The following is a 17,406-nucleotide window of genomic DNA, read 5'->3' on the forward strand; positions in this document are numbered from 1 at the left end:
ATTACTAAACCCATATTTTTTCTATTTCTCCGGTGTCAGATATAATTGATGCAAAAAATTATAAATTAACGATTCCATATCTTACATTAGTCAATTTAGTTGATGACACATATCTTTGGTCTTTTTTATGTTCTTTCATTTTGTTGTTTTTCTTTTTATATTTCTGTAAAATTAATTTCTGATTGTCATTAGATTGTATGTTATGTTTTTTAAAAATTATCTTTTAAATAAAGTTTGAAAAAAAAATATGATGAGAGGCATAGGTAGGGTAGACAGCCGGTGCCTTTTTCCCAGGGCAGGATCAGCAAACGTGTACAAAGTGAAGAGAGGGAAGTTTAGGGGATGTACTGACAGTGATCATGGTTGCAATGCAACTAGCAATGCCTTACTGTTTGATTAGACTTTGCTGCCAGCAGGGGGCTGACACAGAATGCAAGATCTGTAATGGAGGCTTGCAGCCTCATGGCCTGCCTCATGGTGCTTTAAAGTAAAGAAACTTTTCCTTCATCCATGTGTTGTCTAAGAACTCACATATACGAATACAAGATGAAGTCAGGGGTAAATATTTTTCACAGAGAGTTTAGGGTGCCTGGAATGCCTTACCAGGGCTAGTGGTGAAGTCTGAAGCATAAAGGACATTTAAGGCAGCCACATAAATAGAAGGTCACGAGGTAGGAAGGGTTTAGAATTGAATCAGAATCTATTGTCATGAATTTATCGGCATCCAGTTTCAGACGTGAATCGAGTAACACGTCAGGGATGGGGGCGTAATGACATCACTTAAGTTTTCAGGGCAGCTGGACCGGAAGTGACATAAAATTTTGCTGGAAAGAGAATTAAACAATTTTTCCCTGCCCATCTCAACCTGAGTCAGGCATTTTCTCCCATAGCTTTGCCGTCAGTGGCACGACAATTAACAAATCACGGAATTCGTTGTTTTGCAACAACATCACAGTAAAAACATTCATATAAACCACCTTGCAACAATAAATGAAAATAGTGCACGGAAAGTCAAAATGAGGCCGTGTCTTTGGTTCATTGATCATTCAGGAGTCTGATGGCAGTGGGGAAGAAGCTGTCCTTGTGCCACGAGTGCTCGTCTTTCTGCTGCTGTACCTTTTTCCCAATGGTAGCAGAGTGAAGAGGGCATGGCCTGGGTGGTGGGGGTTTTTGAAGATAGAGGCTGCTTTCTGGATCCCCAACCTTAAATGCCCTTATCTCACCCTCAGCCAGTTGTGAATCGTCTGATTCATCCAGGGCTTCTGGTTGGGGAGCACCCGGTATGTGCGCGTGCAGGTCTTGATGCAATCGGTTGTATAATCATTCAAATCTAAGGATGAGATCTTGAATATGCTCCAGTCCATTGATTCAAAGCAGTCCTGCAGATGCTCCTCTGCCTCCCTCGACTATACTTTCACTGTCCATCTTCACCACTGGTGCTGTGGTCCTCAGTCTCTGCTTGTGCACCGGGAGTAGAAGTACAGTCAGGTGATCAAACTTGCCGAAGTGCATTCATGGGATGGCTCGGTAGGTATAGCAGTGGTCGAGTGTGTTGGCTCCTCTGGTCTTGGTGGTAGTTCGTTAGAGTCTTCTTCAGGTTGACCTGATTGAAGTCCCCGACAGTGATCGGGAAGGCATCAGGATGTGCTGTCTTGTGGCTACTAATTACTGTGCTCAGTCCCTCCAGTGCCAGCCTGATATTAGCCTGGGGTGGAATGTACACTGAGACCAGGATGATGGCGGTGAATTCCCTCAGCAGGTAAATTGAGTGACACTTGATCGCCAGATGTTCCAGGTTGGGGGAGCAGGGCTGGGACAGTGACCATCACGTCTGTGCACCACGACGAATTGATGATTACACAGATGCCACCTCCCCTGGTTTTTCAATCAGCGCAATGGAGGGTGAGCCAACAGGCTGTAGCGCCGTGTCCAAAATATCTGGGTTTAACCATGTTTCTGTAAGACACATCATGCAGCACTCGCTGATGTCTCTCTGATGTTGTAATCTGGCTCAGAGTTCATCGAGTTTGTTCTCCGATATTTGTTTGTTGGCCAGAAACTTGGTAGGGAACTGAACCATCAGGGCTCAGTGTCTTAGTTTAACCTTAGTATTTTAGTATATACCTTATAGTATAACCTTAGCCTAATTTAGTATTTTTTGGCAGGAGATCATAGAACATAAACCAATACAGCATGGTACAGGCCCTTCGGACCTCGATGTTATGCCAACTTATGTATCCCTTCCTAAAAAAAAGTACTAAACCCTCCCTACCCTGGAACCTATTTTTACTTCATCCATGCGTCTAAGAGTCTCTTGAATGCCCCCAAAACACCACTGTCCCTGGTGTTCCAGGCACCCACAACTCTCTGTAAAAAAAACTTACCCCTGACGTCTCCCTTAAACTTTTCTCCCTTCTCTTTGTACTCATGTCCTCTGGTGTTTGCTTATCCTTCCCTGGGAAACAGATGCTGGCTGTCCACCCTTCTACATTCCAATGTGAAAAGTCCCAGCTCTGCTAACCTTGTCTCAAAAGACTTGTTTCCCAATTCAGGTAACATCCTGGCCAATCTCCTCTGCCCCCTCTCCATAGTTTCCACATCCTTCCTATAATGAGCTGACCAGAATTGAACACAATACTCTTGAAATGAAGCCTAGCATCTCATAGGTCTTCCTAACTATCCTATCAACCTGTGCGGCGACCTTGAGGGATACATGGATTTGAACCCTGTACTCAGCCTTCTGGTTTGACCTTCCAAAATGCATCACCTCACACTTGTCCAGATTGAAATCCATCTGCCACTTTTCTGCCCAACTCTGCATCCTACCTCTATCCTCTTGTAACCTTCGGCAACCTTCAGCACCACCACAGTGAGGGCCTATACTGTTTCTTCTTTGTCTTGGCTTCGCGAACGAAGATTTATGGAGGGGTAATGTCCACGTCCTATGATGTTCTATGATAAATATTCACCGTTACCATAGTGCAAGAAATAAAAAGGGGTGTGACAATAGTGGAGGCAGTCTGTTTTTCCTATTTTATGATTATTGTAGAAGGGGAAGTTCAAAACCCTGATAGTTATTGGAAAGAAACTGTTTTTGAACCTCAAGGTGCTGGATTTCTGGTTTCTGTACATTCTACCTGAAGGTTGTAGTGAGAAGAGTTTGTGGCTAGGGTGATGTGGGTCTTTTCTGATGCTGGCTGGCTTGTTAAGGCAGTGCTTCACATAGATGTCTACAATGGATGGGAGATTGGAGTCTGATGAATTTGGAAATGTTTGTTACCTTCTGCAGCTTTCTGCATTCCTGGGCACGTGAATTACCAAACCAGGCTATGATGCAACCAGTCAGTATACTTTCCACAGAGCATCTGTGGAAGCTTGATAGAGCATTCAAGGAAAGGGATCTCCTTAGGATTTAGTGTGGCATCTTCATGGTTGCCTCAATGTGCTGTCTCCAGGAGAGGTCTTCTGATGTATGGGCTCCCAGGAACCTAAAGTCTTAACACATGCACCACTTCCATTCCTCCTCAGTCCAAATTAGTGGAATTGGCTATGATAATTTTGTAAGTGCATACGGAGTTAAACATGCAACTTTAATTACATTGAGGAAATGCTTTTCTAAGAGTGCTCAAAAAGACAGAAATATTCTATTGGCGTAGCTCTGATTTTATCAATTATTTCTCTCTTCATATGTAATCATTTTAAACCTACCATGTTTCAAGGGACTTCATTGAGAGGATGTGACCCAACTTGGCATAACATACTTCTCAAGCCCTCACTGTTTATATTTATTGTTGTGCAGCTTCTGAATCAGTTCTTTCTGGATGGCTGAAGCTTTTACTTTCATTCTTTCCGCATTCCCCATGTCATGGTTGTGATATTTTCGAGTACACTAAGATAAATGTTGAAAAGAATTTTACTTTCTAAATCCTTTTCATATGTTCAGGTTATTGCAGCAAGAACACTCTTTTGGGCTTCTAATCAGAAATGTGATTTTTTAAATATTATAGTTATGTATGGTTGATGGTTCATGAAATATGCTACATTCATCCATGGTTACTATTCTTGTGGGGCTTTGTACCCAGGGTTGTACATGCAGAGCCTTAAACACTTTCTTCATTTGATTTATAGCAACAGATCTAGTGGATAGACCAGTCGTACAGTGGAGATTATCCAGCTTTGTGGAATCTGACTCTTGATTTTTGTTTACTATGGTCTCTTTTAGCTGAGCAGGATAGACTGATGCGCCATCAGAGAGATCTGGAGGAGGAGAGAGCACGCTTACAAGATGTTATAACTCAGATGGAGATCAGACTGAATGAACAAACACGACTTCTTGAAAAGGTGAGGCCTGAAATGTTGATTTGTCCATTCCTAATGGTGGTACTGATCAGAATTGGTTTAAATATTTTTCAAACATTCCAGAGCATCCCATATATTATCCATTACTTGATTCTTCATCAAAGGATTCATGTTGACCAACTTACCAATGTATTCATGGATATCTTCAACATCTTACTCTAGCAGAGTGTCATACCTTCCTGTTTCAAACAGGCGTCAATTGTACTAGTGCCCAACGGCGGCACAATTAGAGCAACACCTTTACAGCAGCAGTGACTGGAACCGAACCTGGATTCGAATACCACGCTGCCTGTAAGGATTTTGTACGTTCTCTCTGTGTCTGCGTGGGTTTTCTCTGGGGACTCCGGTTTCCTCCCACTGTTCAAAATGTACCGGGGTGTAGGTTAATTAGGTGTAAATTGGGTGGCATGGACTCATGGGGCGAAATGTCCTGTTACCATGCCATACATCTAAGTATAAAATTTAAATTATTTTTTAAAAGAAATTAATTTACATAAACAACACAGGAACAGGCATTAGTACATTTCGAATGGTGGGAGCCACTGGGGAAAACCCACGCAGACACAGGGAGAACGTACTGTGATGGATGATATCATATTTTATATTGTATGTAGATATGTTTTTGTAAGAGTTAGATTGTGAGGGTAGTGTAGGTGACAAACATAAATACTTCATAAAACAGATCTCATTTAAAATGCAAGAGCTTTAGTCAAGCCAGACACCCCGGGCCCAGGGCCTTTGTGAAGAAAATCAAAACTGCTTTGCTAAAGGTTTTCATAAGGAGGTACAAATAGAAGAACCTGAGTTCAAGAGATTTCACAAGGACATGATGTGGAGTAATGATGAACGGCTCAATCTGTCTGGTTGCAGTTTGCTGTTCTAAGAAGCTCATGTGGTTTTTTCAAACAGAGAGAGAGAGAGAGAGAGAGAGAGGAGACTAAACAGGCTTTCTCTAAGAGAGATAGAACTAGTTTCTGCAGTAATGGAAAGCTGGCACCTTTTTGAAACCCCATTTTGAAGACAGGTTCTGCGTTCAGCCTGTTGAAAAACCCTTGTAGTCCTTACAAGAGGAAATGGCTGGCTAGAGTGTTTCTCCTGAAATAAGGGGAACAAGAGGAACTCTGTGGTGACCTGCAGAAGAAGAGGTTATCATTTGGAAAACCCATGATGGGGCAGGTTTCTTCAGCAAGACACTGAAGTGGCTGATCGGAGGGAATCAGTTTCTATGTGTCCAACGAGCAATTAATCTGTCTCTGAAACCGACAAGAACCTTCCTGAGCAGTAACCAATTACCTTTCAAGCACCAAAGCCTGGTGAAAATTCATAAATGTTAAATTCTGTGCTCAGTATAAGAATTGCCTGATACCGGTGAACTTGGAGAAGTGAGATTGGACTGTAAATCAAAGAACTTTTCTGAACTTTTACACATTACATACATGTGCGCTTAGAATTAGAAGTGAGTTAAGTTAAATTAATAGTAATAAGTTTGATCCTGATTTTATGTTTAAAGAAAATTAAAAATTAAAAGTTACTTTTGCTTAAGTAACCATTTGTCTTGGTGAATTTCTATTGCTGCTGGGTTTTGGGGTTCTCTGGGCCCGCAATACTCTGTTCAAGACAGCATGGGATTCGAACCCCTGTCTCGATTGCTGGCTCTGTAACAGCGTTGCGCTAACCTTGCTGCCCCACTATCTTGGAGGATCTTTCCTCGGCCCAACACTCCAAGGTCATCGTGAAGAAACCACATCAGTGCCTCTACTTCTTCAGGAGTTTGCGGAGGTTTGGTGTGACCCCAGAAACCTTGGCAAATTTTTACAAATGTGCTGTGAAAAGTGTGCTGACTGCTTGTATCACAGTCCGGTATAGGGACACCAATACCCCTGAGTGTAAAGGCCCCGTTGCAAGCAAAAACCTTCTCAACTATCGAGAACATCAACAGGGAACGCTACCGTCGGAGAGCAGCAGCAATCACCAAAGACTCTCACCACCCAGCACACGCTCTGTTCTTTGTGCTGCCATCAGGAAAGAGGTATTGGTGCCCCAAGACACGCACCACCAGGTTCAGAAACAGCTGCTCCCCCTCCATCATCAGACTCCTCAACAACAAACTCCATCAGAGACTCATTTAAGGACTCGTGCTTGGGCACTTTATTGATTTTTTAATTGTCTCTATTGCACAGTCAGTTTGTTTATATTCATTATCTGTTTACAGTCCTTTGTTTACATGTTTATGCTTTGTACATTTTTTGCAAACTGCCATTGTGTTAATTTTGCCCAACCCACAGGAAAAAAAAATCTCAGGGTTGTATGTGATATTCTGACAATAAATTTGAAATCTGGATTGTTATATTTCATTAGGATGAGGTGCAATTGAATCGCAGGATTCACTAGAGTTTTGGAGGCTCGTTTGTTTGGGAAAAGTAAAATTGTACTGATTTTGTTTATTATCTGGTGTTTAATAGCTGCGTGGCATTCAGATATAATCATGTTTTAAATGAAAAACAGGAAAAGTAAACTTTTAATAAATATTAAAAATTGAATTCCCTGTCAAAACTGAAGGAATCTGATCCTGTTTAAAATCAGGATGTTAATAAACAAACAAATGAAAAAGATGAGAATAACAGAGATGGCTGTGTGTCAGGAATGTAATCATTTGTGAGCTTGTCGACTGTGAAATTGCTTCTGCCAATCTGCAAGAGACTGACAGTGTGAAGTTTGGCATCAGACTGCGGCCTTACAGATTGGTGGTGGGGCTCAGTGTTATGAGCTGTAATGTTGTTTGAGAGGTGGACACAGATGAATAAAGAGGTTTTATTTGATTTACTTGATTGTTTGGCTGGAAAATGACAAGACACAGCAGCACAATTCAAACTTTGTTGTAATTGAGGTTGCCCAATGAAAGCCATATTTCAAAATCACCTGGATGAATCACATAGGCACTGCTGTCAAGGGGGTGACATCGTGCCCTGAGGGATACAGGACTGAACTGGTTGAAATTTAAATGTGTTTATTTGTCACAAAATACCTTGTAAAGTGAGAAGCATTCTTCAGTGAGCATACCATCAGGTTATGTCCATCATTCATACAGCTGTGTAAGAGCTTTCACACTCCTAAATCTTCTCCCCAATGGGAAGAGGGAGAAGAGAGTGTCTTTGACATGTGATGGGTCCTTCAGTATGTTGGTTGCCTTTCTTGGGTTATGGGGCCCATCAACGAAGTTCATGGAGGGGGCGTGGCAAGATGGCGTAAGGATCAGACGTGCCTTCCAGTCCTCTCCTGACTCTATCTTATTGTTTTGTTTAGAAATGCCCGTTAAAATTCTTTAAAAGTTTAGATAACTTCAGTGCTGTTAATTTAACTTATGATGGTACAATTGGTGGAAAAGAGCAAAAAAAAACGACAACAGATCATCAAAAAACTACATTTTCCAAAAGTTCAAGTTTTGGAGCCTACCTACAGGAAAGACACCGGGGCTCAGCCTGAAATGGATCCCAGGAGAGAGGTACAGCTTTCGGATGTAGAGATCAATGTTACATCGGTAGAGCCCTCTAAAGAGGGCGCCAAACAGCCTTTAGAACAAAGAGTTACTCATGTTCGCACATGTGCAGTAGCATCTGACGGCAATGTTATGAATGAACCACTTGTAGTAACATCAGTTGAAGTACCGGCTGGGGAAAGGCATTTGTCAACTGTAGCGGTGGCGCTGCAAACTGCACCTCTTGAGATAAAAGAACCTATACAACTTGATGTACTGGGAGAAATTAATACATTATGGACTGGGGAAAATCCCGGCCAACGTCATCCAGTCACTGCTGGAAAGGCTGTGGCTGGGGTTTCCACACGCAGCTATACTACAAGGAAGGCAACCAGAATGAAGGAAGCAACAGAAGACCCTTTGGTTATGCAGAAGAAGCAGGAATCTGTTGAGCCAGAATCTCTTCCAATTGAAAAGATTCTTGTGAATCTTGAATCTAAATTATCTTATACAATGCAGGGATTATCTAAGATTATGACTGAACTTGGTACTAGGTTTAATACTCTGATGGAAATAAATTCTCAACAGATGGCTGAGTTTGGAGCTTTTAAGCTTGAAGTGAGAGATAAATTTAATTCGTGTGAAGAAGATATAGACAAAATACGAGATCAAGTTTCAGATATGACCAAAATGGTCGAAGATTTACAAACTCAAAATAAAAATTTGGTGAAAAAGATTGGTTATTTGGAAAACCAATCCAGACGGAACAATATAAAGATTATTGGTTTGCCGGAAGGAATGGAGGGACCAGACCCAAGAAAATTTTTTACTGAATGGATTCCGCAGGTGCTGGGTCAAGAACATTTCCCGGAAGGTATAATACTGGAACGTGCTCACAGAGCCTTGCATAGAAGACCTATTTCAGGTCAAAGTCCAAGACCTGTTTTGGTTTGTTGCTCGAATTATTACGACAGAGAAATAATTTTACGAGTGGCTATTAGAAATGCACAACAGAGAAAATCACCCTTGATGATTCAAAATAATCGAGTTTTCTTCTATGCAGATTGGAGTCAAGAAGTTATGTTCCAACGACGGGAATTCAACTCTGCTAAAGAGTTGTTGTGGAAGAAAGGTTATAAGGCAACCTTTAGATATCCAGCTGTTTTGAAGGTTTTTCAAGATGGTTACCAACTAAAGTTCTTTGATTCTCCAAAGGAAGCTATAGCATTTGCTCAAGAGCCGCCAATTACTCAGCTTCAACAGAGACGTAGTCCGCCGCGATCTCTAAGGAGACAAGAGATGGAAGAAAAGAGCCGTGCTCCAAGAAGGAATGGTTGTAATGCTGACTCGGCAGTTGGAGCTGATTAAAAGAAGAGTTGTTCTTTTTTTTTCTAATGTTTTTGTTTAGAAAAAAGGAATATTAAATAATGATGATGTTAGTTTAAGATGAAGTGAGAGTTGGGGGAGAGAACTGGATAGGCACTATTTCCTGAATGTCATCTGCTATGTAATCGCACACCCATTTTTTTTTTGGGAGTTACTGAATTGCGTGGTTTAGAAGGGAGGGGGTATTTTTAACCTCCTACCTGTTTTTTTTCCTTTTTTTTGTATTATTAGATTAAAGAGTGAAGGTTTTTTTTTGTGTTTATAAAAAAAAGCATAAGAAAGTATTTGATTGTTTAAAAAACTAAAAATTGATGTGGTTTTTTTTGTAAAGTTTATTCAGTAGATAAGGAATATTTGAAATTTAAATGTGAATGGGATGGATAAGTTTTTTTTAATATTTTTTCTTTAACTTTAAGGTGAAAGGAGTGGTAATTCTGGTGTATATTATTTTGCTATTTTAGTTATAGAACGAAGGGAATAATGGTGAAAGTTATAAATTGAATTGTACAATTCTTAATGAGGCTTGAATTTTGTTTGTGGTTTATGCTCCATTTGTTGAAGATAAAGATTTCGTTGTAGATGTGTTTTTATTATTTGGATATCTGAATTTTAACGTAATGATTGGGGATATTTAAATGTGGTATTGGAGGTTTTATTGGATAATTATTCAAGAGTAAAAAGGAAAAATGGTGGAAGAGTACTAAAATTGAATTGTACAATGCTTAATGAGGTTTGAATTTAGATTTAAGGTGGTGGTTTATGTGACTAATATGATGATAGATGTGAAGTTAGTTGATATTTGGTGAAGGTTTATCTTTATAGAGAAAGTTTTTTTTCATTTTTTTTTTCTCATGCTACAATTTTTTTTAAAGAATTGATTATTGTTTAAGAAATTTTGATAGACAATGTTACTAACTTTACTAATTTTTTTATATTAAGTTTGTATTAAATATATGTTTTATCTTAACTCTGTTAAATATATGCATTTAAGTTTGATTTAAATATGTTTTTTAAGTCTGATATCTTAGTATTAATTACTTCTCTTTTTGTTAGTATTTTAATCGGTTATGTTTTTGTTTTTTTGTTTTTTTTTGTAAGTGGGTTTTTTTCTCACATATATTATTAACTTTATTAATTCTTCACTCTTTATTTTGGGGGGAAAGGGGGGGTTGGACTAATTTGAGTTGGGTTATTAATGTGTAATAATTATTGGGGAGGGTATAGTTTATTTAGATTACTGATACTGTATTGTAATTTTATAATTTTATTCTTAATTTTTTTAATGTAATCCTATATGTTATTCATGTTATAAAATCTTAAAGTTAAAAAAAAACGAAGTTCATGGAAAGGAGGGAGGATTGCATTATGCTCTGAGCTGTATTCACCACCTTCTGCAACTTCTTCCATTCGTGAGCAGAGCAGCTCTTGACCCACAGTGTGATATATCTAGCAAGTCTGCTTTTGATGGTGCACTTGTAAATGTTATTGAGAGAAAAGAGGGATTATACCATGTCATTGGAGAATAAGTATCCAAAGAACTTGAATCTGTCTACCCTTTTGATTTTTGCACCATTAATGTAGATGGGGGAGTGGACTCTTCCCCCTCTCTTGAAGTCATTGATCATTAATGTTGAGATAGATGTTACCTTTGGATCATGCTGCCAGCCTTTGAATCTCCTTCCAATATTATGTTTCATCATTATTTGATTCCTGGCCTATTACTTGGGTGTTGTCGGTGAATTTGGGTGCATACATGGATTTGTTTTTCACTTCTGTGCAGGAGCGTTGGAGGGCAACAGCAGAACAAACCAAAGTGGAGTCGGTGCAACGATCCCTAGAGGAAGAGCGTAGACTCATGAACCAACACTTTAGTATTGAGAGGGATGAGCTGGAGAGAGCAAAGGTAAGAGAGCAGAAAGCCTCTTAGTGTTTGATTTCTGCTGTTGCCTGGTGAATTTGCTCGTTTAAGAGTTGAACCCTGCAACTCAAACTGGTGCAATACATAAAAGGGCTGGACAAACTCAGCAGGTCACACAGAAACTCTAGGAAGCAAAGGGGAACCAATGTTTCGGGCCTGAGCCCCTCGTATGAACAAAAAGCAGGCAAGCTCCTGAATAAAAAGATGGGGAGTGGAGAGGGGAGAAGAAGGGAAAGGTGGAAGAGCTCAGGCCAATGGGCAAAAGGTGGATATGGGTGGGAGGGCAGGTGAAAAAAACATTAACGATGGGAGGAAGAGCTTCCAGTGGCCAACCCTTTTAATTTTAAATCCCATTCCCACACCGACATTCCATCGGTGAAAAGAGTAAGTCAGATAACCCCGCAGATTCCTCTCATCGACTTTTTGTCTACCCACTCTTCCTGTCTACATATATCTGTAAATTGGTCACCCACCTATCTGCATATTGTTAGCGAACCTCAATGCACTGAACTCAATCTAATGTTGTTAATGTAATTTTTAAAGAACTGAGACTTCAGCACTGACGACTTACCAATCTGAAAATTAGTCATTTAGTGTTATGTCAGTTAAATAATTTCTGTCATAAATTTTACCTTTAAAACCATAAAAGTGATTTTTTTGTCACTTTTATATAATGTTTTTGTTTTAATGACACAGCACGGTAGCAGGGCCCTTGGCCCATGAAACCGCATCTATTATTCTACCAACCCTTACATTTTGGAGGGTGGGAGGAAACCAGAGCACCTGGAGGAAACCGTACAGGTCACTGGAAGAAGGTTCAAGTTCCTTGCAGAACGCGCCGGATTTGAACGCAAGTCACTGGCTCTGTAATGGCGTTGCACTAACTGCTACCTTATTAAAACCTAGACACCACAACCACTTTATCCATCCTGCAAGTTTCATCCTCAGAGAAACCTAATAAAGAGGACTTCCCATTCATAAAAAAACCAATTCGAAGCACGTTACTACTTCCTAAATCATGGATTCATGCATTATTGCCAGAACAAATTGGTGTCTGTTTTCTATTCAATCCCACCGCCACCATAGGAAGCATTTCCCAAAGGGGGAGTCAACTTGTCCAGCAGTAGAATGTTAAAGCAGAACAAATTAATTGTATGGAGCACGCCATAAAAAGTGTGCAGTTGTTGTTGTAATTTAATGTTAAGAAACGGGTTCAGAGTCAGGATTTATTGTCATTAAATTCGTTGTTTTACAGCAGCATCACAGAGTAAAATTAAATAAATTGGAGAAAAAGTAAGGTAGTGTCCATTCAGAAATCTGAAGGTGGAGGGGAAGAAGCTGTTTTTGTGCCATTGGGTGTTTGTCTTCAGGCTCCTGTACCTCCTTCCCGACAGTAGCAGTGAGAAGAGGCCACCCAGGTAGCCTGGGTGGTGGGGTCCTTGAGGAGAGAGGCTGCCTCTTGTAGAAGTCCATCGAGGAAGGACGTGATGGCGCTGACTGAAATCACAACTCTCTGAATTCACCTGTTCTATGCATTGGCACCTCCAAACCAGTCAGAATCCTTTTTACGGTGCACCTGTAAAAATTTGCAAGTGTTTGGTTCATTTCAAGGCCAAGAGCAGACTTGAACTAAATCCTCACAAGAAAGTTTATGTTATTTTATTCATTGATGGAATTTGGGGATCATTTGCAAGAGTGCCATTTTATTGTCCATCCCTACTGTTCATTGAAAAGTGGTTACCCACTTAGAATTGCTCTATTTCGTGTGGTCTTTCCTCAGTGCTGTTAGGTGGGTAGTTCCAGTGTGTAGATCTGGCAAAAATAAAAGTGATACATTTCCAAGTCATAGGGACCCAACAGGAAAGTAGAGCAGAGGCCATGGGCCTCTGTTTAAATACTAATGTAAGTCAGGATCCAGTGTGACTTAGAGTCATACTGTGTGGAAACAGGCCCTTTGGCCCAACTTGCACATGCCAACCAAAATGTCCCACACACACTTGTTTCCACCTGCTTGCATTTGGCCCATATCCCACTAAACCCATCCTATCCATGAATCAGGAGGGGAACTTGCAGTTGGGGTGTTTCCAAGTGTCTGTTCCCTGCATCTAAAATGACGGAATTTTGAATTGAGAGGTACTGTCAAGGAAATATTGGCAGTTTCCCCAAATGCACTTTGTGTGTGATATGATGGTGGTAAATTGTGTAGATGGCTGTGATGGATGGAGGATATACATCTTCCAAACAAATAGAGAATATTCCATCGCTCTCCTGATGTAAAGGAGTTTGGGGAGTCATAAAGTAATTCTCAACCTTGCTCCTCTAGTCATTGGCCAGTTTGAAAGTTATTACTGACTTCAAATGTTGATGGAAACTGGGATTCGACTGATAATAGTATTTGTATACAGAATGTCAGGAGATTGCTGGAGTGTGTCTTGTTGGAGATGTTTGTTGCTTGACTCTTTTTGTCTTCAGCCATGTTCTGAACTTTATTATCACCAAACATTGCCACCCACCCAATGTTGGGAGTATTGTGGGAGTAGCTGAAGTGGTTGGGTCTGGTAATTCCGAAGAGCTTGAGCAGTGATGTGCAGGGACTGAGATGAATGACGTCCAAGAGCCAGGATCATCCTTTATTGTGCAAAAACTAACTTAGGTATTTGGAGAGGATTATTTTTCCCTTGGTTCCTGTTTCATTAAGAATACTTTGTAGCGGCAGCTACACTCCTCCTGAATGAACACACACAAGATGGGTTGAGTTCAGTCAGCAGACTCATTTATTGCAGGCTGCAGGGCTGCACTTATACTCCCAGCACTCACAGAGAGTGCTGAGAACCACGCTGGAGGGTGCTGACGTCAGCCGGGCGTCACGTGGTCCCCCAGCGTGAGCTTCTGAGCCCTGTGCTGGGAGGAAGGGAAAACCCCCGACAGCACCATTTTGGCCACGTGGCTTACAAGGTAGGTTCGCCTGCCTAGTGGTGAGCCGCCACACAACCCGCCCCACCCCCCGGAACCGGCGCCAATGTCCTTTTTTGCCGGGCGGCCTCGCTTCCTGGGATGGGCTACGAGCATGGGCTCGGTGGAATCGAGGTGCGCTGGCTTCAGCCTGTCCACGATAAACAGCTCCCGCCTGCCGCCAATGTCCAGCGTGAACTTAGAGCCGGAACGCTGTACAACCCTGTACGGCCCCTCGTATGGTCATTGCAGAGGTGTCGCAGTCAGGTTCCGCCGAACAAAAACGTACCCCATGGAAAGCAGTTCGCCGGGAATGTGAGATGGGCGGGTGCCATGCCTGGGCGGCGGTGGGGTTTCGAATGAGTCCAAGCGTGCCCTGAGGTGAGGAAGTAGTTCGTGCGGCGACCGCTGGGGATTGTGTGGTGCGTTGTCGAACTCACCAGGTAGTGCCAGCGGCGCACCGTAGACCAGCTCAGCTGATGACACCTGCTGATCTTCCTTGGGAGTGGAGCGGATGCCCAGGAGCACCCAAGGCAGTTCGTCCACCCAGTCAGGACCGGTGAGGCGGGCCATGAGTGCTGACTTAAAGTGGCGGTGCAGACGTTCAACCAGTCCATTGGCCTGCGGGTGGTAGGCCGTGGTGCAGTGTAGCTGGATTCCCAACCTGTTGGTGAGCTGTGCCCAGAGCGCAGATGTGAACTGGGCACCCTGATCGCAGGTGAGGTGACCCGGGACGCCAAACCGGGTGACCCAACCATGCAACAGTGCTCGGGAGCAGGAGTCGGGGGAGGCATCTGGCATCGGGATCGCCTCGGGCCACTGAGCGGTGCGGTCCACCATCGTAAACAGGCAACGGTTGCCCTGGGAAACTGGCTGAATGTGAATGTGGCTGAACTGTTCCCAGATGTGGTCGAACTCCTGTACGGGCACCCTGGTGTGCCTGTGCACCGTGGACGTCTGACAATGGGTGCATGTTCTGGCCCAGCCCGCGATCTGCTTCCACAGCCCATGCCATACGAACTGTTGTGCCACCATCTGGACCGTGGACCTGATGGACGGATGTGAAAGGTCGTATATGTGACGGAAGACCTGCCTGCGCCCCTGCTGGGGAATCACTGGTCACAGGGTGCCCATGGAGATATCGCATAGGATGGTGCCTTCGTCGCTCAGAGTCGGGAGGTCTCGGAACCGCAAGACCATGATGGCGGTCTTACGGCCCTCGTCTCCTCATCAGACTTCTGGTCCCGAGTGAGCTGGTCGAAGTCAAGGCCGGGCGTCATCGCGCAGATGGCCGGTCGCGTGAGTGCATCAGTAACCACGTTTTCCTTCCCTGCCTTGTGCCGAATATCGGTGGTAAATTCCGACACAAAGGAGAGGTGACGCTGCTGGCAGGCCGACCAGGGATCCTTTGCCATTGCGAACGCCTGGGTGAGGGGTTTTTTTGGTCGGTGAAGATGGTAAAAGTCCTCCCAAAAATAGCAGAAATGCCGCACCCTCAGGTACATGCCCAGTAACTCATGATCGAAGGCACTATACTTGCGTTCCGTCGGGTGGAGTAGATGGCTGAAGAATGCGGCTTCCAATGTCCATTCACCTGCTGCTCCAATACGGCACTGACGGCTGTGGCAGAGGTATTGACAGAGAGTGCCATATGCAGGTCGGCAAGCATGGTGGCCTTCGCGAGGGCATCCTTGGTGGCCTCAAATGTGGTGTGGGCTTCTGGGGTCCAAGCAAGCGTTTTGTGCTTGTCTGCGATGAGGGCGAATAGCGGCTGCATGATGCGCGCAGCTCCCAGGATGAAGCGGTTGTAAAGGTTGATCATACCTGCCAACTCCTGCAGCCCCTTGAGGCTGTCCGGGCATGGGAACTCCCTGATAGTGGCGACCTTCGCAGTGGTGGATGTGGCTCCTTCGGCTGTGATGGTATGGCCCAGGAACTGCATGGATTCTTTCCCGAACCAGATTGGTGGTAAGGCCGAATTCGGCCAGCCGGGAGAAAAGGGCATGAAGGTGGGCCTTGTGTTGCGCTCAATCCTTGCTGGCAACAAGGATGTTGGCAAGGCAGCGGAGAACTGTAGCTTGAGGAGTGTCGGGAACTCATCCAGGATTCACTGGAACTCGTCTCTGGGCGTGCTGATCGTGGCCATCTGAGGTTGCTCCGAGCAGGAGGCGTTGAGGCGAAATGCCTGGAAGGTATGGGCATCCACTAGGCGTCTACCTCGAATGTCCACCAGAAGCTCGTGTGCAAGAAGGAAATCTGCACCCAGGATGGTGGTTGGGAGGGACGAGACGGTGAACCTCCACGCGAAATTTCGTTGGCCGATCTGAAAGTGGACTGTCTTGTCTCCATACATCCGGATTTCTGTTGCGTTGGCCGCACGGAGGGGAGGTCCACGAGGTCGGTTCCTGAATTCGACGGCCACGGACGTGGCCGGGATGATGCTGATCTGGGCTCCAGTGTCAACAAGGAACCGCTGGCTGCTGACTGAGTCCCGCAGGTAAAGGAGGCTGTGTCCTTGGCCAGCTGCCACAACCATTAACAGCGGCCGGCCTGGTTATTTCCCTGGAACGAGCAGGGCTGACAATACTTCCGAGCCTTGGCTCCCCAGCACTGGTGGTAGAAGCAGAGGCCTGGAGCGGATGCTGTGGCCTTGGTTATGTTCTTGGGGGCCCCCTGCAGGGGCCAGATGCTCTACCACAGCGCTATGGGTGGACTTGGCGTGATCATGTCCATGCCTGCTGGACCGCTGATCCCTCCAGGAATCGTGCAAGCCATAGCTCTTGGGCCTTCTGGGTGACCTTCCTCGGATCGGTGAAGCTCTCCTGGACCAGCAGCGGCCGGATATCCCCGGGCATATGGTCGAGGAAAATGCACTCAAAGAGTGGGCAGTTGGTGTGATCACCCGTGAGCGTGAGCATCTCGTCCATCAGTTCCATCAGGAACCTTCCCCCAGGGCGTCAAGGTCCAGCATCCGAGCAGAACGCTAGTACCTCGATAGTCCGAGGGATCTGGTAAGCATTCGCTTGATGGTCTCGTATTTGTCTTTGGTGGGTGGGTGCTGAATGAGGTGCAGCACGTGTCTGCCGGTGGCCTGGTCCAGGGCAGCGACCACGTGGTAGAGTTTGGTCGTGTCGGACGAAATCTGGCGGAGGTGAAACTGAGGCTCCTTGTGGCCAAACCAGGTCTCTGGCTCCTGAACCCAGAATTCAGGCAGTTTTGCGGCTATAGCACTGATCTCAGGCTCGCTCATGATGGGCTCAAAGATGTATGAACCAGTCGGGGTCACCAATTGTAGCGGCAGCTCCACTGCTCCTGT

At 44.1% G+C, this 17,406-nt stretch overlaps 1 protein-coding gene across 7 annotated transcripts in view; it reads left to right on the forward strand.

Annotated features, from left to right (window-relative positions):
• The window catches only part of LOC138759100 (fas-binding factor 1 homolog), a 155,363-nt gene that overhangs the window by 119,801 nt on the left and 18,156 nt on the right, over nucleotides 1–17,406 (forward strand). For all 7 annotated transcript variants that reach the window (XM_069929008.1, XM_069929006.1, XM_069929005.1 and 4 more), the window contains 2 exons: nucleotides 4,223–4,341; nucleotides 11,001–11,123. In XM_069929008.1, coding sequence (XP_069785109.1) covers nucleotides 4,223–4,341; nucleotides 11,001–11,123 — 242 coding nt within the window. The remainder of the gene's footprint in view (nucleotides 1–4,222; nucleotides 4,342–11,000; nucleotides 11,124–17,406) is intronic.

Source organism: Narcine bancroftii, chromosome 3, assembly GCF_036971445.1.
Source record: "Narcine bancroftii isolate sNarBan1 chromosome 3, sNarBan1.hap1, whole genome shotgun sequence".
NCBI classification, from domain to species: Eukaryota; Metazoa; Chordata; class Chondrichthyes; order Torpediniformes; family Narcinidae; genus Narcine; species Narcine bancroftii.